Genomic DNA, 27,385 nt, shown 5'->3' with positions numbered 1-27,385 from the left:
TCAGCAGATGTGTGGGAGGAGTCTTGACTAAGCCTTTGAGGAACGTTTAAACAAGCTGCTGCTCAATAGTGTGTTGAACATCCTGTACTTTGCTGGCTTTCAAAACTTGGTCTGACTGGGTAGGAAAGTGCCCTGGTCAAAGAGGCCGAAAAGCAAACTGATACTTTACAGAAGTTGGAGGCAAGGGAGTGGATGAGACACATTTGAAAGTATAAAATTAAAAGCATTCCTTCAAATCCGTATATTTTTCAAATTATCTCTCTACGTAGGAGCTGACAATTCTTACAACACAGCTTTTTATGTTGCATAATGCCTCTGTCAAGGATACATCTGGCATCAGAGGCAGGATCCCACATACCCAAGTAGATCCTCACAATTGAGAAGTTGTCTTTGGTTTAGAGGAAGCTGCCCGTATGTTTAAAGCTATGCTTGTTGGTGAGATCCCTCTTGCTCAGCTGTTGTTTGGGGCTTTTTTCTGCAGATCTTTTTTTACAGGTATATAGTACTTAAGAGCACAGTGCTCTACCATGTGAGCTTTCTGGATTAATTATTGAGTACGACATGCTTTCCAATGTGAAGAGACAGCTTACAGTAGGGTGCCTGAAAAAGTATGGAAATGGCAGAGATGAATATTTACCAGTAGTTCTGAGTTTAAAATGCATATTCATATGGGCCAAGAAAGTCTATAAAACTGCTTGATCAAAGAAAGAAATGTTTTTGAAGTGTCAGTGCTTTTTAGTTTGTACAACACTGATAAATTCAAGCAGGGACAGCTAGTGAAGGTACATGGTATAATAGTGTTTTTTGAGCCAAAAAGCACATAAACCCTTGTTGATGCAAAGTTCATGTCCCCATCTACCAGTCTGCCCTATGACTTCTGTCTTCCTTCACGTGAGCTGCCATTTGTGATCCTGAAATGTGACTTGAGATGTCGAAGAGAAGTGGCAGAGTGCAGAGCTGTGTTGCCTAGGTCTTCTTCAGGATCCCTCGAGTGTGTGTCCTAACATGATCCTGACAGAGATTCACATGGGTTAGACGCTTTGGGCATGGTATCAATGCCTGATTAATGGTTAGAGATTTCCATTAAAAACTGATTTTGATCTCTGTAGTTCTGTGGTAGAGAAGTCCACATCTGACAGTTAAGGTTTTCTAAGTGTCTTGACTTGTTCTGAGTTTCTCAATAATGAAACATCAGCAATTTCAGAATTAGTCAGTGATGGGATGAAATTCCCTTGGTGCCTGTCATTTCACAAGGATACTTCTGCACCTCTGTGTTGCAGTACTATGCCCCAAGATATAACACCACAAGCAGCAAAAGCTAGGAGCCACTTCAGCACTGCAGCTATGCTGACACTTTTCTATTTGTTTCCTTTCTCCTAAGTGCCTGAGAGTGCTCCAGTTGCCAGCGTGCAAATTAATCTCTGAAACAGCACGTGGGATTAGCATTTTTATGGTGTTACGTCAATATTGTCATTAGTGAGAGGGAGCACTTAAATAGATACAGCTTTCAGTGTTACTGCAAGGTGTAAGTGGTAATTCAGTCTCATGTGAGGGAAAGGCAAACGCTGAGCCTATTTGTTGTTAGATCACTGAATATATGAGAAAGCTGAAAAAGATTCTTATTTTTGGTATTCAGATTAATTGTTTGGGTGGAATTTTGGCTTTAATGAATTCAACAAAAGTTTTGTTGTCAAGTTACCAGGGATAGGTGTTCACCAGTTTGGTCCTTCAGTGTTTGGAAGATGAACAGCTGCTGACAGCCGTTGCAAGAAATATTTTCCCTAATGTGCAGTTTGTCAAGGAGTGAGGATTGCTGAGTGTATTGCAGGAACAGACACTTACCCTGGAAGGCGTAGATAGTCCTGATAGCCGGTTCTGTTCTTGGAATGGTTTCAGTCCAACTCTTTTAGTAACAAGCCCATTTTCAACACTGGCTCTGGAAGAATCAGGTTGGTGAAGAGTGTTTGTTTGATTTATTTAAAGAAGATGGAATACGTTGCTTTGAGTCATCTTTTAAGTCAGCGAGAACTGATCCACTTCCTTTTCTCATTATCCCATGCCTCCAAGTTTTGTAGCTGGAAAGCAACATTGCAGTGACTGTGCACCAAATACCTGTTAAGAATTACTTGCAAAGACAATAGAATCCGAGATTTTTAAAAGAAAGGGAAGTACTCAAGTTCACTTTTAATTTCTAAGGAAGATCTGCATGTTTTATTTCTTAAGAATCCTTTGAAAATCCCAACCTAACTTCTAAAAGCAACAATGATGCAATAAAATGATTCTCTGCAAACTGTTAACACTTGTTCAGTGGAGTACTGAATAATCCCACTCCTTTTTGGTTTTTGTTTTGTTTTTATAGGGTATTCCAGGACCACATGGTAATCCAGGTTTGCCAGGATTGCCAGGTCCAAAGGTAAGTTAATTTATCCACGTTGCCATGTAAATATGTGAACTTCTTAATGACTTTTTGGAAGCCCCAGAACTGTTTCCTATAATAGAAGCAATTGGCCTTCTTTGGTTTACGGATAGAGACAGTTACTATAAACATACTTTAATTAAATGTAATCAATCAAATTGAACTTCAAATCAAAACAAAATAGCAGTTTATTCAGGGGAAAAAAAAATCCTGTGTGCAGAATGATGACTTGGAAACTGTTACCCATGAAAGTAGTCTGTACTTCCCAAAAGAGTTCCTGTAAATCAACTCTGCCTCTTTGACAACCTGGAATTTAAGTGAGAATAAACATTTAATTGCTGTGACCTTTTGCCTCGCTGCTTTTTAAAAAAAGAAAAAGGGAGGGAGGGGAGAAGAAAAATAGACTGTCATTCTCTATAAATTCCTCTTTTTTTGTCAATGCCCAACCTTTGACATTTAAATATTCTAATATTTCACACATTATCACTTGATTAATATACTAGAGTAACGTTTAGAAGATTTATGGATGTGATATTTAAAACCAAAGACAAAATACTAGACTGGAAGTTCAAATAAAACCCTTCAAACTTGTGTAACATAGACCCTTTAAATAGATTTGACAGATTTGTGCAGTTGCAAAATGCCTTCAGCTCACATTTAGTTTGAACAATTTGATAGATATGTTAGGAAAAAACCAGCAGCAACCATGATTTGATTTAGTACTGTTCCTAATGGCAGGAATCTGACGTGTCATGACAGGTGTTAAGAACTGCTTGAGGACATAAGAAATTTAATAAAGCTTTCAGTGTCAAACACTAAAACCAAGTGACTATTTTTTGTGTTCTTTTGTTATTATCTAGTTCTATAGGAATGGTTAAACTTAGAGATTCATAATTAATTTTCCCCATATTTATACTGGCTGTATAATAGAATACACTACTAGGAAAATAATTGTAACCAATTACTCCTAGAATTTGTTTTATAGTGTATTTTCCCCTCCAGTGGCTCATAATTCTGATCAGTTCTGTAGCTGTCTCCATGGTTTTAAGAGTAGAAGGAATTGTATGTGTGTGCATGTACCTATATACATGAAATATATATATATATGTATATGTTACTAGGTCCTTAGTGATCTGTTTCATTTGTTGGAGTATAAATTATCCCTTCAATACAAGTATCTTCTGAAACACTTTAAATATTAGCCAGGTGCTCACTGACTTTTGACTGAAGATCCAGTTGACCCACACTGACTATGTAATCTGAAAAGAAACACACCATCTTAAAACATTGGAGACAAGTTGCAACAATTTTCTGGCAGTAAATTAATGCAGAATTTTATTCTGCCTGTGAGATATGTGCATTTTTCCTTCCTGTGCTGAAGCATCCTTTATGTACTTGATTTTGAAGCCTGGAACAACATTAGCTAATACCCTTACTGTATAGTATCCAGCCCTGAGCGTGTGCTAGCAGTTCCAACCGATAGCTGATGTTCTTGGCATTTAATTCCTGGTAAACAGTTGATGGGTGTTTTTTAAGTCATTTATAAGTATTCATGAGGTTTAGCTGTATTTCTGACTCTCTGAAATGTGGCTTAGTTAAGAAAATCTAGTTTGTGGATTCTGGCACTGTTCTAACTACACTATAATGTTACGTAGATGAAATAATGAAGCGCTTTATTTTATCCTCACGTCTTGACCTATGGTGACGCATTGTTAATCCACAACTGAAGGCCATGCATAACAATGGCTGTTTGTTTTTTAGATTAAAAATGAGGAATTAATTGTGCTTATAAGGGAAAGGAAAGGTGATGGGTAAGTTATCAGAAGGCCTGTGTTTTAACTAGCCAAGAGCTGATCACAGTTTTGTTACAACTCTTGGTTTAATATGCCTGCATTGGAAAATGGAAGCAGAAGATTGATGGGAGTTGTTCAAGGAATATAAGTATTTACCTTCCAAATTGTAAATCAGCTGGAAAATACTTGGGTAACTCCTGCCATACTGAAGAACTGTGTTTTCTGTGACCTGACACATCAGTTTAACACAGCAGATTCGTTTTGCCATATTCCCAGTCTTTATTTAGTATTCAACAAGCTTGTACATGTGAGGCTGCTGCAGAGGGAAGGATAACCCCTGATCTGCAGTACTGTATGCAAGAGGAGGATCAGGCCCCATAGCATTCAAGTGAAAGCCCTGTATGTTACAGATCTAAAATGGCTGACCGTCAGGAAGCCTTATGCTGGTTGTCTTGTATATCCCTTTGAGCATCCAGTGTTGCCCCTGAGAGTAGGATTGTGTCAGCAATGTCCGAACAGCTATTTTTCCCAACTTCAGCTCTCTTTCAATCAAGGGCACGTATCATCTTTAATCTAGCACTGCTGTGGGATAACTTCAATAGTAGCGTTTATTTCCTTGGCTAGGTAAAACATATTTTTGAGTGAGAAGAGTAGATCTTGATGCCTGTGAGTAGCACTCAGTGTTACTCTACAGCTTTGAAATCAAAAGCAGTGCTGTAGCCTGTGCTATTTATATGAACAGGTCAATGAAATGTTACAGTACCACTTTTAGTATGAATTAGACTAAGGGGTTCCCCATTTCCCCCTCAGTTACTGTATTTTCAGTTGTTAGTACATGAATGTGGTTTTAGCCTATGGCTCCGGCAACTCCCCAGGTGACTGTATGGTCAGCATGGAGCAGTTCACCCAGGGCTGTGTCAGGAGGTGCAATTTGCTGGGGATTCCTGTTTTAAGGGTGGTGAATTTGACTCTGAGGGGTGCAGGTTTGTAGTGGCAGAGCTGCCTGTAGCTGGTGGCTCGGCAGGGCTGGCTGCCAGGCCCGGCTGGTCCTGGCCAGCCCCAGCCCGTGGCGGGTTCCAGGCCTCTGTGGTGTGTTGGCCTGCAGCGCCTGGCGCTTTGTGTGGCAGCAGGCTCTGGCAGTGGGGATTTGAAATAGGAGAGATTGGTGTGGCAGGATCCTTCCACTCTCTGTGGCCTAGTCTTGGATGTGGGCAGTAATTCCTGGCCAAGAATGGTGAGCCATCTCATCTGCTAGGAAGTAATTTGTGATTGAGCAAAGGCCTTTGCTGCATGCTTACATCTCTGTCCTTCCCAGCCATGATGTCTGTGCTGCGTGGGGAGTGTGATGTTTGTGAGCATGAGGAAGCCTGGACAAGATTATAATCAATGAAGTAGTACAGCCCGATAATCTTGCACAGTGTTTGGGGTATAGGTGGTTTCCTGAAGTGGGAGAGACATGGGGAGAGCATTTCAGCTGCGGTATCTGCTGTAATCCTGCTTGGATTTACCAATAAAATCTTCTTATCAAAAGCTTTTGTGACATTATGAAGTTTGGAAAATGTAAATCTCATTTCGATGTGAACTCACACTATTATATTTTGTTGTATATCTTTACTGAAAGTTATGAAAAAAAAAGAAATCTGTAATAATAAGTGCATTCATTCTCCCTGCTCTTGCTATAAAAGTTGAAAGTATTTATTTCCACATCTCTTCCCTGATTATACTAATGAGCTTAATTTCTCTGTGACAGGGCCCTAAAGGAGACCCAGGATTCTCTCCAGGACAGGCAAAACGTGGAGAAAAGGTATATTTTCATAAGTATTGAAAAATATTTTGTCTGTCCCATTCTTTTGTTGAAGTCTTGTTTACTATTCAGGCAAGTGATAACAGCATAATGCTTTGTATTTACTGTGACACTGGTGTATTTTGACATTTAATTATGTGAGACTGACCAGTACAAATACAGGTAATGTAATAAACCAAAGAAAAAAAAGTTATATTCAAAGGTGAAATTTAAATTATATATTTGATTTTATCTATAAAAATAAAATCTAAAAAAAAGTGAAAGGGAGGTACTTCTAGAACGATGAAACTGAATTTTGTTTACACTGATATGACAAAGTACAAGTTCCAGTTTTCTTTAATACCTTCCATTAGTCCAGAAAGTTGTGTAAGACAGACAAAATTTGGTGATAAGTGCACACATAATCTCGTATCATGTTGTATTTAACCACTTTTTTTAACAGACTCTTGATGCTAAGATTTGTCCTTTCACTTCAGAGGCTTTTACTGCTAGTTCCTCCTAAGCTACTTTATCCAAACTAGCAATTGCTCTCTCTGGCCAAAATATTTGATTATAAATATTTAAAACGGCTCTTCATAGAAATTGTGGGCTTCAAAGCTTGTGATTATTTCACTTTTAGATTGCAAATCTACTGACTATGTATGAAACTTGAATATCAATGTGATAATACTAAAAATATAATTGCATGTTTGCATTATAATGTGTTAGCCTATGCTATATAAATAGAAGATATTCTAACAGATGCTAAATTTTATTAAGAATATTTGCTAGTAGTTCAATTGTGGAACATTTGTGCTAAGTAGAATACACTGTAGGAGTCCAGGACCACTCTCCGTAATGAAGCACCCATTAGCAAATAACTACTGTTTACTAGCTGCTGAGGTGTACATTACATATTTTTTGAATGCATATGTTCTGTCAAACCCTAAAATTCACAAATATATATTTTCAATGTTAAAGAGCTGCTGAGCAAAATTCAGAAATGTGTCTGTTGATGCACTGATAAAAAATAGAAGTGCAGCTTTTGTAGAAATAGCAACACTATTTTAATCTAACAAGCTTTTGCTTTTGGTAATCTAATCATAGTGTTATGAGCTATACGTGTCTATCTGAAACTCAGGATATATTCTTTGGCATGAGCCCAAGATGCCACAACAGTCTAAAGCCCACCCATGTATATGTATGACCTACACCTAAATACATGTAGAATGCATCTATAATCCAAAAATATGGGATTCATATGCATATTTGTAGTTCTCACTATTTTTGATTCTTAATTTTTCACCCAAGTCAAATTTATTCACTCTAAGTAATGGACTTGAATTTGCTTTGATGCTAACTCACTTCCAGGATCTGTTTCTTGACTCATTGAACTTGAATTTAGGCAATAATCCTGAAAGAGCAAGTCTCTTCGCTGTCAGTCCTGAGCAAGGAAAAAAAGAACTGAGACAACCTTCCCTGCTCCCCCATATGCAGCAACGATTAAAAAAATACATCTTTTTCTATTTCCTTAGCATTTGAGATGCTGTAATTCTCCTTCACATGTGCCATCATGTAGTTGAAAAGTTTAAAGAACTCCAATGAGAATAGCCATATGACATTGTAACATCTTTGTCTGTATGCATCTTTCATGTTGTCTTTTACACAGATTGGGTTTATGCCATGTTTTATCCAGCACATAGCATAATGGTGTCCTGATTCCTGGTTGAGCATTGTTGGCATAACAATAATACAAACAATAAACAGTAATAGTTAAATGTGTATTAATTTGAGGTGAAACCACTCACTTCTGAGGGAAAGGTTACCTCAAGAATTGTATAGCTTCTTCACTCCCGTTTATGTTGGCTAAAGTAAGTGTTGTGAGATTGTGAACTAAGTCTGTTCCAGCCATGACTTGGCCATGTTGTATGATGCAGAAGTGTGCATATTGCACCAGGTGGTTGCAGTTGAGGAACTGTTGCCTTTTGAATTCTCTGGTGTGTGTGTGTGAAAAAAAAAAAAAAAAAAACAAAAAAAAAAAAACCAAAAAAAAACAAACAAACCCAATGCCTGATAAAACAACATTAGTTACTTCTTCGTACCAAATGTCCAAGAATGCAGAGAAGATATGATGTCCTACATGTTTATAGGCCTGTGTTATGTTCCAGTGAAACACAGCAATGCTGGATGTTTTTGTTGTACAGGGTGATCCAGGCCCCATAGGCTTTCCAGGACCACCTGGGATCAAAGGGCAGAAGGTAAGATTCTGTTTCCATTTTCTTGTAACCCTCCCTGGCTCAAATCAGTGGCCATCAGCTGGATGCCTGGTGGTCAAGAGTCGATAGCAAGATTTAAGGCCTTCTGTCGGTACTGTAACTGTCTACTATGTCAGGCTCCCGGGCCAACAGTACAAAACCTTCCCTTGCAACTAAATTAAGTGAGATTGTTGCAACGGAACGTAAATCACAGCTGCTTAGGTTGGTGTTCTTCAAAAGGCATGGCGTGCCCCTGCTCGAACAGAATAGGTACTAGGGAAGATAGACTTGTCTGCAAGATGTAACCATTTTTGAATAAATTGTGTTCAATTTTCATTTTTTTTCTGTATTGTGTATTTTGAGTATAAAAAAACTCTATGGGATCATGTGCTCAGTATTTCTGCACTGAATTATTTGTTTTTTTCCAAATGTGTACCAGAATTGCTAAAATAGGACTCAGGTGGAGTAAGTTGCAATTTTGGATGCTACATAATGCAGTATTTTTTTAATATGAGAAATGTCAGGTGTCACACACTGCATTTAAGAAATACATCCAAATTATGGCAGTCCTATATATACAGGAAAGCATAAGGCAGACAGGTAATTTTGGGAGGGAAACATGAGGGATGTCAATAGAGGAAATGAGACAACCTTAAGAAAATGAGCGCAGAAGACTGAGGGAGTGAATGTAGTTTATGTGAAAGGAGAGGTCACCTGACATAAGTCCAGTAGGCTGCTCTGATTAGTCAGATGGTGACAAACTGGTAAGGTGGCAAAAATTGGCAAGAAAGCTGGGGGGAAAGTACTATTAAATGCTGTCTTTGCGGAAGATAGTTCGGTGTTGCAAATGTAATAAAAAAACATGGAGAACAGATATGACAGCAGAATTTTGTAGTAGTACGTAGCGCTGAAGATAGCTGTAAAGTGTCCATCAAAAGGATGGAATGAATTGTTAGAAAGGTAGGCCCTGGTATTTTTTGCCTTAATTTTTGTCATATAGAGAAAGAATATTAATTAAATGCTTGCCTGCTATTGAAATGAAAGAAAAATGGCGTTGCAACAAAATTTATATTCAGTGTTATGTTTTAAGATGGCTTCATTCAACATTGTCTTGACCTTAAAGTATATGACAATTTTTTTTTTTGTATAGTCATTCATTTCTAGAATTGACCAAACCATAGTAAAAACGTGAATAGAAAAGGAAGCTTTCACTGAATTAGCACCAGGAGGAGTGTGGAGATTTATTTTGCCAAACGTGTGGCGCACAGGTTTATGAACTGAGAAAATGTATAGCTGTGACAAGAATTTGTGTCCCTTCTGAGAGTTAACCTACAGACCTGGACACTGATAGCTTTTGTCACCACTGATCTTGGGCCACCTTGAGATTCCCCAAGTATTGTGCTTTCTTATTTCGTCAGGTTTATAGTTTTGCTCCAAAAACAAAGTAGTTTTTGTTTTAAGGCTTTTTAGATGGAAAGTAGCTGTCCCTTGCTCTGGATTATGAGGCAAGGAAATTTAAAATCTTATGGCCATCATGCTCTTCCTGCCACAAGAATTTACTCCTTATCTGACAGTTAGAGACTCTGTGGAGAATTGTGCTCACTTGATCATTGGAAATTTTATTCTCTGTTTCCATGTTGTACATATCAGACACTAACTAGAACCGTGTTTAAGATAACTTCTGCCTGACCCAGATTGTAAGAATACCAGCTTTTGAACAGCACTACACCTGTAAACAGTTAAAAGTATTTCACACTTAATTTTTTAATGACAAGCCCACAATGTATTGTTTTTTAAATAATTTTTTAAAATAATCTTTAGTTATTGCGTTTCAACATACATGAATAGGTAAACACACTGTTAGCTCATTGTGATCTCAGAAATTATTTTCAAAGGAATATGAGCACAAGTAGCTGTGAAGTAAACTAGCTACAAGAAAAAAATGCAGAAAAATCAAGTACTTCCATTTTTGTTTTGTACCCCAGTACTACTGGGGAATTGCTATAATATTGAATAAATAACATATTTCTGATATTCTTTCTCATCCAGGTAAAAAGGAAGATAAAAAAATCCTGCATATGAGTTAATGGTGTCCCAAATTCTATTTGATTTTGACAGTCAATGAATGGAAATTCTAATGTTTTTCAAGATATTTTTAATAGCGTAATAAAAATCTCTGTTAGTTTCATGGCAATTACTTTTCGTGATACTGACTTTTGTCAGTGTTTTTCTGAAAGACCTAGAAATTTGAGGTTTTTTCTTTATGGAATTCATCATCCATTTCCCATTAACCTGAGCGGTGGCTTTGGAGAGCTGAAGTGGAGGGGTGTGCTGCAATGCCTGCTACTTTCCATGGGGTGTAATTACCCCACTCCAGGGTAGCTGTGGAGGAAATGGCATTTAACAAGTTTTTCTAATCAGAATTTGCCTGGTTCTGAGCTTCCTGTGCAATGTTGTTTGGTACTTGTGCAAAAATGTGTCCTGGAAGTGTGAGACAAGTGGGCATATTATTTTCACTTTTTTTTTACAAGAATGGCTTTGAGAAGCGATATTCCATGTGCTTTAATTATATTTTTCTGAATGTCTGAGATGATGTTAGGAGAGTTTCTTGGAAAGATTCATTTTAGCACACGCCCCACACCCCCCACACCCCCCAAAGAAAATTTCAACCCTCAATGCAATAGAACAGCACTACTAAGCTACTGTTTTGGATTAGAACTATAAAACGATGTGTTTCGTTTTATAAAGCTGAGAATCTACAGGGTTTTTTAGTCAGATAGTACAACAAATGTATGTTAGTAACCAGGACTCTGGGAACAGATTATTGTGGTTGACTATTTTTCATTACATGTCATGTATCGAAGTATGCGTCCTTGTAGTTGCATATAAAATATGACATATTTCTCATGCCTGTAACACACACTATAAAAAGTCAAGTTTTGCTCCGGGTAGAGCTCCAAATTTGTTTTAGTTTAGGAACAGAAAATTGCGTGTTTATGAAGTGTTTAGAGGCCTGTTTCTTTCAGGCATCTTTTGAAGCAGAGAAGCAATGGCAGGAGATGAGGGTTAGAGAAGGGTGCTGTTTCCAGAGCAATTGCAGAATCTCGTATCTGGAGCTATCTTGACAGGACCATTTTTAAATCGGCACCCAAAACTTTCCTTACATCAGTCCAGAGACCTCTCAGAGCAGAAGGCCCCTTCTTCCCCCTCTCCCCAAAAAGGGCCTATTTAGCTGTAAGGAGAGGCGAATACTTGCCTCTGGGGGGTAGATCGTCAACCAGTGGACACTACTCCTGGGCATTAACTTCCCTGGGATCATGTCAATATATTAGGGCGACTGCAGTGCTTGTGCGGTTGCAGGTACTTTACAATGACATTGGAAAAGATTTTTAAAAACACTGGCTACAGTTTTGGGGCTAACTTTATTCCCTAATATGTGTGTAACAGTAAATCATGGGAATCTGTATCTATAAAATTCTGATAAAATCCATATGCTAAAGTAGAATATGGTAAGACATGTTGAAGGAAAAAACTTGGTTGCAATCTGAGAAGGGCTACTTACTGCATTTTGTCTTTACTTTTGCATCTTGTTAAAGGATAAGGCAGATAGATAAATTTCAAAGCAGTACCTACAGTGATGTCAACATTATGCTACCAAATGTCTCCCACTGCTTCTCCTAGAGAGTGCAGTTTTCCTTGAGCAGGAGGAAAGCTCTGTGAGAGAAATTCCTCTACTGGGTTAGATGAAGAAAAGGTCCATCCTCTATATGTCCTTTTTTTTAAAGTGGTATTTCCATTCCTTAGGATATTTGGGCTAAGAGATGCTAGGTGAAATCTTAGTTGTGTTAATAAAAATCAGCAAACAAGATAGAATGGAACCATGAACTAAAAAAAGAAGTTTTTCAGAACTGGATGCTGCGTGATGACAACATGGAGCTGATAAGGAAGTATTGCAAAAGCTCATGTGACAGTGCATGGAAATCTGTTTATATTCTAGATTACTCCATGCCCAGAAGACATTTTTTCCAGCACTTTTGAAAGACTAATATCACTCTGTAGCTGATGGTTGTGGGATTAGGTGTAACACTTCACCTACTGATTTTTAGAGGTTACAGAAACTTCTTGGCTTTCTAGCAAAGTTGCAAGTGTTGTGCCAAATGTATTTTAGTAACAAATGCATAGAAATTCTAATAAAACACAATGGGCACCAGTAGGATGGAAAGACTTGGCTTGAACAGTCCTTGCTGTTATGATTTAACATCTACATTTTGCTATATACAGACTTCACTCAATTTGGGTCCCACTGTGCTAGGCATATAGTAGAAGTCAGATACTTAAACTCACTATGAAGTCTTTTCTGAGTCGTATTAATTGGCAGTAAACATTTTTCTGTCACACAGACCAAAGTATTCTTGCAACTTGCTGTGTTTTTGTAATGTGCTTGAAGTCTGTATTGCTGTAATTGGAAGCTTCAAACCTTTCTCTTCCACATTGAGCTTTCAGATCAGAGCATTAATCTTCATTAGAAATTGGGAGGTACTTCATTTTGCAAACCAGTGCATGTGAACTTGTATGCTTCTTGTTTACTTTCATCTTGGCTCTGGTCTTATTTATAAGTATGCTCAAGAATATGAAGCCAAACTAATAAAAAACCTAAGAATTTTAAGAGGATTAGCAAAGTCACAGGAAAGGAAACCCCTGGGTGAAAACTCTGTCTTTGGAATGATACACGTTTTAGCATGGTTTAGCTTCATTCCCAACCAGCATTAAGTGAGTTAGAATGAGTTAAGGCCGTGTTAGCTCTGAATAAGAATATGTGTGTACTACTATAAAATATGAGTTAAAAGAAGTTTTCCTCTGGCAGAAGTAAGATGCTCTTGTATAGAAACCAGTAATCAGTCCTTGTTCTTCATATCACAGTTCCTTGTGTGCCTTCTTTTGAGACTGTCCATGCAGGTGTTAACCAGCTAAACTGACCCACTTTCAAACTAAATTGTGATAAACTTCTCTTTGAGTGTTTCTGTGGATAGCAGCATTTGCTTTACTTTTCTCTTTGTACAGAAATAGTAAACTACTGAGAGATCTCTTCTAGCAACACCTACTTTAGTTAATCATTTAAACATAGAGACAGAATAAAATTCTGAAATGGCTAAAACTCATGAAATGCAGAGTGGACTGGGACAATAAACTATATGGCTTTCTGAGGCACATTTTGAAAGCTAAAGATGAGTTACTGGCTTATGCTGGCATCTTTAGTTCTGCTTTAGCAATTCAATAAAAAATTTGGTTTTAGGTGTGCATTAATGTAGTAAATTGGGATATTTTGTACTAACGAATTTGTCCAAGATCAGCTCCTGGCTATCTGTGTTACAGATTCATTCCTCCCCCCTGCCCCCCCAGCAATGCAGACCTTCTTTCTTAGATACAAGAGAATGTATATAAATTTAGACTTAAGCTACAGGAGAGAATTGAAACCAGAATACATTATAATTTTGCAAACTGGTAATGCCCTGTGTGTGATTGGCAAAATGAAAGGACACACCTGCTGTGTTGAGTTTTGAGAAAATGAAGCCTTTGGGTTTCTTAATGAGTACATCTCTTTTGGATCAAGATTCCTCAAGCAAGCCTCTCATAGCAAAATTGCAAATTTTGAAGCCTTACGAATGTCGTTCTCTTCCATTATCTAAAATTATCACCAAACAAAATAGCTCCATCTTTTAGTTTTCTATATGATAAGAAAATTAATTTCATGCAGAAATAGTCTTGTGGTCATGGAGAAGCTTATCGAAAACTTTGGAATACCTGGTCTGCTGAAATCAGTTGCAGAATTCCTTCTTATTACAGTGGGTCTCAAGTCTCTACTGACTAATGAGTATCATCATGCCGCAAGGCAGCCAGATGTTTTACATCAGCCAAGACACTCCCACTACTCAGTCAATGTCTTTGAGGCCAGTTTATGATAGATTTCTATCCAGAATAAGGATTGTTTTGGTCTTTCAAGCTGCAGCTTTTGGAACTTGCATATTCCCAATACCTCTTGGAAGGGATGTGAAAACCAGACACTTGGCTTCTGTATCAATCATGCAACTGTTAGAGCTTCCCTTTTAGGCCAGCTTGTCTGGGTATGTTTAGTACAGTGTAAAGATGTCCAAGCAGAAGGTTCCCCTTTCAAGTGTACTGATACAGATGGCAAGTTCCAGCACTATTTTTAATTCATTTTTTTCTTTAAGAGCTGAAATATGCATGAAATGGTCAATGCACAGGGAGTAAAGTTTGACAGCTTCATGGTTCCGGCACCATGGGGAAGATTTCTGGGATGAGGAACAGGCTATTCTCCCTATTGATTCAAATTCCATAATATAAGGGCTGGAATTTGTTCTATGTTAGTTTTTAAAAGAGATATCATGTGTCCAGGAAGGTCTGTCTTTTTTGAGAGTGACCTAGAATAGTCTGCAATGACCCTCTACTTCTACCCCTTCTCTGAATGGCCTTGTTCAGAAAGGGCATAGTGACAAGGATTTGGAATGGGGAAGTGCACTGCACCGAATCCAGTTCTTCAGTTTTAGCAATAACTGACAACAGCATCCCATGTACTCATTTGTTTAAAAGGGTGCAAGTCTCGAACTGTCTTTAAGCATGCTGATATCTTGAAAATGTCTAAACTGCCATGAAGATTTCTTCTTCTTACTCCTTTTCTCTAACTCAGCTTTCATATGAGCTCCTAAATGTAAACCACACTAAGGCTGCAGGCAAACAAGTTTGGATACTTTTTTTTCTTGATAAAGGGAGATTGGAGTAGGAAAAAAAGGTCCATTTTGTGTGTTTAACTGTATTTATCATGTATCTGTTTCTCTATCTGCAGGGTCTTAAGGGTTATCTAGGACTGCGAGGGCCACGGGGTGAGCAGGTAGGTGATGAAAGTACAGTACACTATACTCTATGGATGAACAATTGAGGATAGAAGAATGCATAATTTGATGTAAGTGTTCAGCAGAAGCAATCAGTGTAAATTGCTGACTGCTTATGGAAATACTTGATAGTTCTTAACTAAGAATACAGATTATTTAGAGATCAATGTAGTAAAAAAAGTCTAAATGAAATGGAAAAACACAGCTTGTTTTTCTTCAACTACCACACTGGCTTGGTGCAGATTGCTGTAAAATTCTTGTTAGAGGCATAGTTTGAATTCTCTCAAAACCTCTACTGATTTAATGCATTCTAAATCTCCTAGCATGTAGAAAATGAAATGGTGATTTAGTGCTCTTTCTCACTTTCATGTCAGTTGAAGAAGCAATCTGAATGTAAATTTAAAAGACATCCAATTGCTCATGCATCTTGTTATCATTAACGAGGCTCCTAATGGCAGGGTACATGGAAGCTTGAGTCTCCTTTTGGATGACACTGAAAGGGAAACAGTAATCGTAACAGATGATAGACACCCAAAGGGAAATGAAAACTCATGAACATCGTCCATTACTTTAATGAGTTTTATACACAAATCTTAACTGAATGAGTGGTGATTTTTATTATAGGCCCACAGGCATTTTTCTGTGATGACTATAATTTAGCAGTGACATAAAGAGATAGCTGGTGTTAAAAAAAAAAAAGAAAAAAGTCATTCTTAACATCAGAAAAGTGTCTCAATCTCTGAAGAAGTTGCAGGTGAAAAGTAATCAGTTAGTTACCATAGAGGGGAAAAAGTGAAGCTTGCATTGAAAAGTAATTCTGCTCATTATACATGTGATCGAGCATGTAAGTTCCTTCAAAGGCAATTCATGTTCAAGAATGTGAAAACTAGTGGTGTGCAACTGTTTGATATCTCACTGTTCTCATACTGCTCCTGTAAATATTTTCTTTCATTATTATCATTAGGAAAATACTCTGATGTAACTTTTAAGAGAACATTTGGGATGAAAGAGTTTTATTTTGCACATAGTTCTTACTGCTGGTATTTTCAGGCCTGGCTGGTGAAGGCGATGAGTTAAACTGGTTATTTGTCATCTGTAGCACCTACCCATGTTTGTAGTTTTTAGAAACTTGTACACTGAGGACAGACGTTCCTCATTGTGAATTTGTGAATTCTGTAACTCCTTGAACAGCTGGTAACAAAGGAAGAGTTTTAAAAGATAAGTTGTAAATGCATTGAATCTACTGCTTTTTTAGTTTTTTCATATACACTGATTTTGAGATACAGCTGAGTGAAAATAGGAGACCATAGGTCCTAGCTCTATGATAGAACATCTGTCAGAAGATGAATCACTACTCGTTGAAAGCAGGTGACAGAATCATCTCAATGGCAGCTCATTTAAACAAAAAATACTGCAATCCCTTTTTGCGTCTGCACTTCTGAGTTTTACTTCTTCAGACTGATGTTTCACCATAAATCAGCTGTGAACAGCTTGGAGAGGAAGTTCTGAGCCACTGCTATGGTAACACTGAGGTGGAAGGGTCAGGCTGGAAGAGTGTCCAATTTATGGACTCGGCTTGTTTAAAATTAACTGAACAGAGGTAGGTGGAGCTTCCTATGTCTCAGTGATGGGCCCATGGTATTTGACACCATTTCAGAAACACATAATTTTCTGAAATAAATGGTTAGATGTGCTGATGTTAAGTAATAAAAAAACAAGAAAAATAACTTTTGGATTTGATTAGGAGGAAGACGGAGAGAAGTTCTATACATTCATGACTAATCCAGTGCTATATTGACCTGATTCTAGAAGACACAAAAAAAATTTGGCTTTGTAAGGATACAAGAATTCTTCTTCAATGAAACGTTTAACACATTTACTCAAATACAACTAAGACCAGTGCAGTTACTTCATTATAAGGACCTGTCTCCTATAGTCCTCCTCAATTACTTCTTATAAATAGTGTCTATGTTTTTATTATGAAAATAAGGGGTGCACTGTTGTATTTCACAAAATCTTAGACTAGTCTTCTTGTAATGCTTTTTATGTATGATGAATAAATTTTAGGGTGTTGCTGTGTAGCTTGCTCAAAAAGCAATTTTTCCATGAGCTTAAGTTATGTCATATGACTTGATGTTAAAAGAGAAATAATAAAACAAATAAACTCCAAAACATGACATTAAACATGTTTGTTTCTTTCCTTTTTTTTCCTTTTTCCCCACCTTTTTTTCCACTTAGGGAATTCCAGGAATGACTGGCAATATTGGGGCAGTTGGTTACCCTGGCAGGCAGGTGCAGTAACTATACTAATGTCTTTGTAGTTTGGGGGGTTTTCTTGTTTGTTCTTCTCAAAAGTACCATATCTAACTCTTCTGGAACTACTAATAGTGTAAATGTATTTGTTTACATCCTGTCATTTATCCGTGAAACAAACCTCTTTCACAGGTAGTGCCCTTTATGTAATATTGAGTCTCATGGTCTTAAAATTGGATGGGTTAGATGCAGTAATGCTGTACCTTTCTGGAATAAATGAATGGCATTACCAAAGTACCAAGTGTCTAAACACTTTAAGCTCCTTCATAAACCTCTTGTGGTTCTGTGTGTTTTATCTTCTTCATCTTTCAAGTCCAAAAGCAATAGGAAACTGCCTGTTGTCGTATAGTTCCCCCTGATATTCACCAATGTATTTACTTCACTGCTGAAAATATTCCTTCAGCCCTTAAGGGAAACAGAACATTAAAAGATTCCACGCCCCCACCCCCCACCCTTCAGATATTTGAGAAGGAGAACCAACAAAGCCCGAAAGCAGCTTTCTATAAACAAAAGCACTTATATAAACATTGATTTTTTTTTTTAATTTACATATAAGCTAGCAGATATCTCAGTCCAGTAATACAAATTAAGACTTAAAGTAGAAATACTCATTATTTTACCCGTATAAAGGTATATGAATTACAGTATTTTATGTAGTAATGGATGATAACATGTTTGTGTTGAATCACATAAAGTGTTTAGAGCATTTGGACTACATATGCTATCCTGACATTAGCTTGAAAATAATTGGAAATGTGTCCAAATGTAAAAGCTTAGGAAAAATCCTGTGAAATTATGTCACTGTAATGCCAGATCACTAAGTCTGCAAAAAAATTTCCTCCCAGAAGGAATAATTCTAATATAAAAGAAATTTCAGTCATTGTCTAAGTTTCAGCCATGAATTAATGGGAGACCTTTCTGAACATGATCCCAGAGGACTGCTTGATGACACGCTCTTCAATCCTAGTCATTTTAAGGATGTATTGCCAGTTTACAGTTAACAAATGCTGTTACAGTTCTTTTAAATAGAGCATATCTGGTTGTTTAAAATGAAGTACAACTCATGTCTTTTTGTAATAGGGCTTAGCTGGACCAGAAGGTAACCCAGGTCCTAAAGGTGTAAGAGTAAGTATGCGTTTTAAGCATTTTGGCATGCGTGTCTATTTTTACCCATACAGTACATAAAGAGGATGAGGAGTTTCATTCAGCTCTGCCAGTTGTTACCACGCTATCTTTACAGAACCTATAAATGAGAAAACATAGTGTTTATTTCAAAATGCATGTAAGGACTTTATTTTTTTTCCCATGGTGAGCAGCGTAGCAGCATAGAGCAGTCTTCCGTTGTTGCCCTTCTCACTTGGAATGCATACAGGCAACAGAAGGAAAGGAAAGCAATACTGAATGTGGGTGTGTGAGAGCTGGGAATAAAGAGAAGCGGATGTTTCCTGCCTGAAGCATTATTTCCATAATGGAGGCTGTCAAGAAGGGAGACGTATCTGGCATTTGCAATCTCTAACAGCTACAGAAGTTGATAAAGTGAAACAGTCTTGTCACATTCAAACCATAAAATTGATGTTGAGATTTTAGAATGATTCAGTTGTAGTCATGTATATCCCAGGGACTGAAGGCTCTGCTGATTCAAGGTTTGCTTTTGATTATTCTTGGAGGTAAAATAGATTGGTTTTTTTCTGGGTGGGTTTGTTTGGGTTTGTGTTTTGGTTTTTTGATAATAGGCACATGTGCATGCCTACATGTACTTCTGTGTATCTAAGTGTTCTCTCAGACTGACTCTCACCATGAGGCAGTAGATGTGGATTTCCAGAAACTTGCATGTTGCTGGTTGCACCTAGGATTTGAAGGAGCCCTTTGCTACGTGTTTTCAGGCCCTCAGCTCATGTTGTACAGGTTGCTGAGCAATGTACTGTGTTCTCATCTATTAAAATAATCTTATTGTGTTGCTAGGTTTTCTTTTGTCATGTTTTTTTTAATGTGGCTACTAAAAGCCTTTACCTGCAGAAGCTTCTTAAAGATGTGTCTGGTTTTCTGGGGTGGGGTTTTTTTGATGTCAGTTTTCATTACAATGATGGGAAAAATTAGTTTGTCAGGATCAAGTGCCAACAAATATTGCACCCTCAGGGACTGTATCTTTTACATTTTTTCAGTTTATCTTTGCTCAGCTTCTCAATGCATTTTGTCTCGTTTTCCCCTCAACAAACAAGACATTAAGTGATCCCAGTCACTTCCTGAAAAGTTACTACTCCTCTGTTTACACAAAGCTAAAAATGGTCAACGTATGAGTAACTTTAGGGAAAAACACTTCTCAGGTCTCAAGGCTAAGTCTTCTGTAGGAATTCTACAAGCAACTGCCAGTAAAAACAATGACGCAGCCCTCTTGAGGCACATTACTGTGCCATGGAGGTGTATAGCAACATGATAAGAAGTATCTTTAGAGCTTTAAGTTTAGAAGATTCCTGCGATCAGACTATACTCTGCTTCTCAGCTGTTTTAAGAAACTGTGCAAAAAGAGAAGTATCTTTGTTTTCTTCACTCTCATTAGGGCTGGATGACAAGATGGGTGCTATCTTTCATAATTTGTTATTAAAAAAAAATGCAATCCAAAAAGCCCAAATCGTTACAATTGGAGGACTGGAAAGAGAGAGAGGTGAAAGCAAGGCATTCTTTTTTAGTAACTAGTAATATTTTTTTCTCTAATCTCAGTTTGAATCTGGTAGTGCAGAATCCATGTCTACTACTATTTTTGTAAATTGTACTCTCATTTCTGCTGAGTCCACAGCATGTTTCTGTGTCCATATAACTGATTATATGAGAGGATCTTTCTGAGGAGAATGTGGGAGAAATGCATTGTGACTGAACATTAAGAAAAACATTCTGGTTATGACAAGGTAAACTTTCTAGGACTCTTGCATATAGCAGTGATCACACAGCATTCTTAAAGATAAGAACATCTTTTCTGATGTATTTAATGAATAAGGTTAACTTCAGCAGTTTTTTTCATATTTCATTTATTCTAATAATTAAGGTGTCTGATGTAACTTTGTCTTATTAGAACACTTTCTTAGTACTTCTTTATTAATTGATCTGTAAACCTTATAATAGGAAATTGTTTTTGCTGTTGGCTGGAAAGTAAATCCTAGTCACATTTAAGTTCTTTGAGCTTCACTGGTAATTTCAAATGAGTCTGAATTAATCACTGAGTCTTGAACCCACAGCTGGCCAAGGGACAAGCAGTGTTGGTGGGAAGCAGCCTTGTAATCAAGAGTTGTTCCTATCTTTTTAGGGTTTCATTGGACCTCCAGGTGTGGCAGGACAACCAGGACCTGAAGGAGAAAGGGTAGGTTTAATGGAGTGTTAACAAAATATTGATGTTTGTGTGGTAATGCAATATATGTTACAATGGGGAAAAATGTACAAGGTATAACTATTTATTTAAGTCTTTGTCTAAAAGCAAAACTGATGTGGAGGAAATTAAATAAATGTGTCATATCCAATTAGGCTAATCAATAAATGCACTGGTGCTAAAATTAAATGGGGAGCAGCTATAAATTTATTGTTTGAATTTAATCTAAAGCTGCAAGGATTAGAGGTATTTTTTTCATACCACCAAGGTCCATAATGAGTATTTTTCATTGAAGATATTTTGTTCAGTCAATAATTAATATGTCAGTTGTCAGATAATGTTTGCAATAAAACCAGTCATGGAAATCTTAAGCTTTGTCACTCTGTGCTTGAGCTTTTTCTTGCTTCTCTTGAGCACAAAGGATGTCTGGCCATACACTTTGGTGGAAGCAGGATATGGCCCTTCTTCATAGTTGTTCTGATGTGGCCACAGTAAAGACAAGCAAAGTTTGCCTTTCTGCTCCCCTGATATAGGACATTGTGTCCATGATTCTTTGCTCAAATCTTTTTTTTTTTTTTTATGGTGCTTCTCACACTGTCTTTTCCAATCAAATGCAGGTTTAATTACTGGAATTTAAGCTATTGAAGAAAAGAAAATCTACTTATGATGGGTTATTTCTTTCTCAGGGCATCCCAGGCTTCCGTGGAAAAAGAGGTCCCAAAGGGAGACAGGTGAAGCTTCTAACACTTGTTACAATTTCTGCTCCCAATGTAAATGCTCCTGTAATTCACTCTGTAACCTTAATCAGCTGAAAAACGTTAGTTTTATTTTTTTCCATAGGTGACTTTCTGTTGTTTCCAGTTAGTACTTTGCTGTACTGCAAATTCTATACAGGTTATAACTGCTAGATGCTCTGAAGTGTGGAAAACTTAACATGATGAGCCTTGTGACTGGTTACTGATATCAGCTATCTGAAGGTTAAAAGAGGAGAGAAACACATAAATATATTCTATAAAATTAGTATTAGCACAAGGTACAGGTGTGATGCAAGCTTCGTAAGTCTGGTTTTGGTGTTGGTTTGAATGCAAATGAGCTGCTTCTAATGTCTCATGTTTCTGTACTATGGTAAATTAAAGCTGTCCTCTACTTAACATATTTCTACAGCTGAGAATAAACACAAATCTGCCAAGTATACATTATCAAGGTTTACATATTTCCTGTGGTATATCTTCAATGCCAAGTGTTTTGTGTTCTGCTGCAATCTTATTATTTTAAGTCTTTGAAGCTATCCAAGAGTTTCCAATTTTAACTTGCTTGTGGTTTGAGATTGGAAACTGCAATAGCATTCTCCCGTTGTGCACTCAGTTGCACTCAGCAGTTCAGATTACTTTCATCTAGCATGTTGAACAAGTTTGTTCAGCAGTAGTAGTGTGATTACCATTGTTTGGCCCTTGATGTATGCTATGAAAGTTGTGGAGGATTCTGTTTAATTATATTTTGTTTTCTGTGTGATCTAACACCAGCCAAAAAAGGAACTAGCATTCAATAGCCTTTCTTTTGATGTAAAGGCACGCAAAGAAAAGTGTCATTAAGTTGATAGACTACTCTTTCTGAAGCTGCTGTCAAATTGTTAAGGTATAAAATCAAAGTAAGAATCTGTTTTTTTTAATTATTCAGCTAGCAGGACAGGGTGCTCCTATGCTTGTTGACCATATTGTAGTTTGCTTATAATTTTAATCAAATGCTACATTGTGCATCTGAGTGTTGGGCAAGAAGGGGTCTGTGCCATCAGCACCTTGCAGTAGTTGGCTGTGTGCTGTGCTGGTGAGTCACGTGTAGAATTTAAGAAGGAGGAGAATCTGGATGGAAAGCAAAAGCTTGTGCTCAGTGTGCTAAAGGAAGAGAAGATGACAGCAGGGTACTCTGAGAATATGTTTTGCATTATAATCTCATTCTCCGTGGCAGATTTCATTGAGGCTTCTGGTTGCCAGTGTAGTAGTTTGTTTCAATCTTTAACAGTTGGTGCTGTGCATGCTGTGGTAAGCAGGTTTTTTTTCATTTATAGTAAGAGCACAGCTTCTATTGGTGCCAGGCTGTGCTCTGATAAGGACTTTTATTTCTATAAATCAATTCAGAGAGGTTTCACATAGGTGACAGCACGAAAAAGCACCTCTGAACAATGTCCATAATTACCTTCATTCAGTACTGATTCCTCTGTCATGTTGTCATTCCCTCAATCCCAAGGTTCATTCCAAATCCTTTCTATGATCTATGAAGTACCTATTTGACTAAAGGCTGCTAGTAAAGGACAAAGCCAGGAGAGCAATCAGATGGGAACCTGGCTTGAAGTACTTTGCTGAATCGCAAGCTTTAGAGAGTGTGTGTTATTTTAAGCCCAGACAATGATAGCTGTGATGACAATGTCTTTTGACACAGTGTCCCAGAGTTAGTAGTGCCAGTGCTTTGGGGCCGGGCATTGTTGCTAAAGGAAATTTGGCATGGGAATTGCATAGTGCCTGAAGTCAGGCTCCTCACCTTGTGTTCTATGCAATTTAATTCTTTGGACAAAACTTCTGTCAGTAATAATACTTGGGAAAAAAACCTGTCTGACTGGCAGATATCCTTCTGAAAGAAAACAGATCCCAGATAGGATCTCATTTTTGGAAAGTAAAGTATAAGAAAAGTGTATTGTACAAGGAATTGTACACTTACAATTCAAAATACTGCTAATTAGCACATTTATTGAATAGTTATTCATATTTGTAACATCTCTGGCATTTGAAATGGAACAAAATATTTAATTACAAAAATCTTTATTGTGAAGATTATAGAGTGAGGATTTGTTTGAATTTTAGATTAGTTTTGCATACAATATGCTTTAAAGAAAATATTTCATAGTAAAAGCATATGTATTCAATTTCTTTCCATTGTATGCTTGTAATTTGAGATTTGGCTAGTTTTGCAGTATTTTTAATGCATTGTCTGTCCTGTTACTATGATGCATAGTGCTTTTACATACATAGCTTGACCACATTTAGAGGAATTTTTTTACATAGTTTTCTTCTATATGGGTTTAGTTACAACCAGCAGTCAATGTGACAGAACAGACCTTGTAAATTATAGCAAGAATTTATTAATCAAGTCCATTGTAACTGTAAAAACAGTTCAGGTTCTGTTTTATCTTAAAATTATGAATAGTCATCCTTTGTATGCTAATGTTAACATCAGTTAACTGATAATGTTAACTGATAATATTGATGTAATAAAACACTTGTTGCACAGTAGTAGTATTATATTACTTCCAATTTTAGCCTTTTCTGACTGTTCTCCTATGTTGCATTTTCCTTTCATTTTTCTACTTACTAAGATAATTTTATCAGCGTGTTAGAAGACACGTGCTGTTGAGAATGGGATTATGATGACTGTGGGTAATTTGTCCCTTTCATAATGCCTGGTATGCTGGGTTCCTTTTTTTGCTGAATATAAACCATCGTCTGTGACCTGCATCTATGATCTGGTGGCTAGTAAAGCTGTCCCATTGCATCCTCCGTTTCATTTTTGATGCACCATTTGTGTGTTCTTTAAAAAAATTGATATTCATGTGTGTTACAGTAATTCTGCCTCTTCCAACATCTACCAATGGTAGGCATTACAACCAAAATATTGTGCTGTTAAGGGTAGTAAATTAATCTTTGTCTACATCCTATCAGCTGCTAGGTTTTGACAACATAGGCACTGTTAAATACCCATTTTGTGTGAGTTAAATTTTACAGTATATTTTCAGAGTTGTGCAAAAATTTGGCCAGTGGTGTACAGATTGAGAATCAATGAAATTTGCTTTATTGACAATTAACCTGTGAACCTCTACTTTTTAAATAAGACAGGGATGATATAAAGACTTGTACTGTCAGATCTTACAATTATGGCTATAGATTCTTATTTGTGAGTTGCATGATCAGATCCTGAATAAAAATTCCTATCTTTTGCTTTCCTGAATTTGCAGGAAAATGCAGAAAAAAAACTCCAATCAAAATTAACCCAAAGGATGGTACAGGGAGTGTTAAGCATGTCTCAGATTAATTCACAACATCATGCATGATGATGGGAATTCAGAGCCTATTAAGTTGTTTCAACATATTGTTTTAGCAGAGTGTATGCATATATATACACACACATAAAACGTGGCATTAACTTTTTTAGAATTTTGGTTTAAGTTATTACTAAAGCCAAATATGGCATAAGCAGTACTTAAACTACTTTGGTTTATGATACGATTTTTCCACCTCCTTGCTGCAGTTTTATATTGTCTTCCTGACGTCTGCTCATATAATATTTTATGATGATGCATATCCCCCATTCCAGGAAAGCACTGCTATACTAAGTCCTGAGCTGGACAACTATGTGGATGTCCTCCAAACAAGGTAGATTTAAAAGGCCAAATTAATTGTACCTTTGACCTGTAGCAGGTTTCAACACAGTCTTACAGAGGTGAAAGGTTAATGCTTCAAAATACTGTTCCTGGTGCATAGGGAGGGGTAAAATGACATTCAAACATTGAAGAGACGAAGAAGATTATGTCATGTAAAAATTATTGTAAGAATGGAATTTGCTCCTTTTCTCCATGGAGATGGACTAGTAATGCTTTGGTGCTTTGCGGCTGATTTCTTGAGGTCAATGCATCTCTCCGTTATCTCAGTACTCTACTGCTGTGTGAGATTTCTCAGTTCCAGGAAAAGTGTCTTTCCTGTCAGCGTGTTAGCTTAGATTTTTCTTCCAGGCAGAATGCCTTTCCAGCTTGTTTTTTTACAAATTTTGTGATAGGCTCTTCTATGGACCTTACAATGTAATTAAAAAGGATGTTGACTTCTCTGTGGATCTGTACTCCATCCTTTCTCCTAACTTTATCCAGCAATAGGAATAATGAAAATATTGCATTGTGCTGCTTCAAACTAATAGCATGAGTTTGCTATTAGCTTCATGTGGCTCTTCCAGAAAAATAGTGAGATCTACCTGGCAATAGTACGCTGATAAAAATGAATTAAAAAAAACCCAACTACAAAACAAAACAACAAACACCAAAAAAACCCACAAACGACTTTTCCCCAGCAGCTCATGTGCTTCTGCAGTGGGCAACGTCAGAAAGAAGTAAAACAATCTGCAAAACCCTGAGAGGAAGCAAGAAAGTTCAGAGCCAGTAAAGTGGTGGATTTCCATTTCATTATCCTTCTCAAGCAAGAAACAGAAATTCTGTTTCAAGCTTCAGCGCTTGACTTGGCCAGTCAGATTTCTTCCTTGTCCTGATAATCTAGTCTCTGAACTCTGATGAGTGAGGTTTTTCCATGTGTTGTTTGAGTTAGTCTGCATCTAGAGACTCAAACAATAAGGCAAGTGTTCAAATTAATAAGGACAGTGTTGTGCCAGAAAGATGAAAAATTCGATTTCTAATGAACATGTGTCACACTGAGACTGCAACCATTAATATTTGGGGAAGACTAATGAGGGAACAAAAGACAGATGTTTTAGTGAGTGCTGTGGGTAACAGGAAAAAAAAATATTTGAAGTAAAAGTACTAAATAGGAAAACAGATTCCAGGCAAACAATTCAGGTAATACTTGTTTAATATTGCTCTTAAAGCAATTCAGTCGTCTGATTTTGCCCTATGCTTACGTTGTGTATAGTTTTATCTTTTTTGGTTATGATTTTAGGACACAAATACCATTATTCATTTGAACTGTGCAACTGAAACTTTTTGCTTCTCCCATTCCTCTTTTCCTGAATCCACTTCCTGATGTCCTAATTTCTAATACCTATAGGATTTCAGTGTTCAGACCACCTTTCATGTCTTGGATCGTAAAGACCAAGCATTCTCTTTTCTGCTCTAGGGTTTTCCAGGTGACTTTGGAAATAGAGGCCCCCCTGGTCCAGATGGGAATCCTGTAAGTATCAAACTGTGTGTTGATTAACATGGTAAAATTTGTAACACCCAATATTAACTCCTCTCCCAAATGGAAAGGAGACTTTTGCCTCAAAAGCAATGTCTTAAAGTCCACAGGAAAATTTTTTACTGTTATTTTTCCATGGAAGTTGCTAGAACAGTACTGTAATAAGCAGTGGTATAAAAACAGAGAGAGAAAAGAACTAGAAAGCTGCTGAGAGAACACAGTTTCCACTGCTGCATGTGCTGACTGCCTTGAGAATCAGATGTCTTGCTGTCCTCACTGCATTGCTGATGAATGTTTTGTCTTCAAAAATTCTTGCATTGGATATGCCTCTGCATTGTTTATTTAAACCATTATTCTAAGATCACCTTAACAAAATAGGATTCTGCATGCATGCCAAAACCCTAGCTCTTGTATGCTTATGCATTTGATAGTTGATTTCATCCTTTGAACTGTTACTGAACATAATTATGCTAGTATGTCATTTAGTGCGTTATAATCAGTATGATAACAACTTTGTCCTTGGCAACGTGTGCAGGCTAAAGTGCTCTCGTGGTATGGTATTCAAACTGTGGCACAATCATGTTGCTTCACTGGCTGGCCTCAAAGGAGCTTTGCTG

The 27,385-nt window shown here is 37.2% G+C and overlaps 1 protein-coding gene across 1 annotated transcript in view; it reads left to right on the top strand.

The window, feature by feature from the left end:
* The window catches only part of LOC104160470 (collagen alpha-1(XXIV) chain-like), a gene marked incomplete at its 3' end in the record, with an annotated part of 111,233 nt that overhangs the window by 12,297 nt on the left and 71,551 nt on the right, over positions 1-27,385 (top strand). The window contains exons 4-11 of the mRNA XM_009698598.1: positions 2,360-2,413; positions 5,960-6,013; positions 8,197-8,250; positions 15,110-15,154; positions 18,549-18,593; positions 20,767-20,820; positions 21,513-21,608; positions 26,709-26,762. Of these exons, the coding sequence (XP_009696900.1) occupies positions 2,360-2,413; positions 5,960-6,013; positions 8,197-8,250; positions 15,110-15,154; positions 18,549-18,593; positions 20,767-20,820; positions 21,513-21,608; positions 26,709-26,762 (456 nt within the window). The remainder of the gene's footprint in view (positions 1-2,359; positions 2,414-5,959; positions 6,014-8,196; positions 8,251-15,109; positions 15,155-18,548; positions 18,594-20,766; positions 20,821-21,512; positions 21,609-26,708; positions 26,763-27,385) is intronic.

Source organism: Cariama cristata, unplaced genomic scaffold (assembly GCF_000690535.1).
Source record: "Cariama cristata isolate BGI_N322 unplaced genomic scaffold, ASM69053v1 scaffold10424, whole genome shotgun sequence".
In the NCBI taxonomy this organism is placed as follows: domain Eukaryota; kingdom Metazoa; phylum Chordata; class Aves; order Cariamiformes; family Cariamidae; genus Cariama; species Cariama cristata.
The sequence above is the reverse complement of the archived record's forward strand: the minus strand, read 5'-3'. Positions and strand labels throughout refer to the sequence as shown.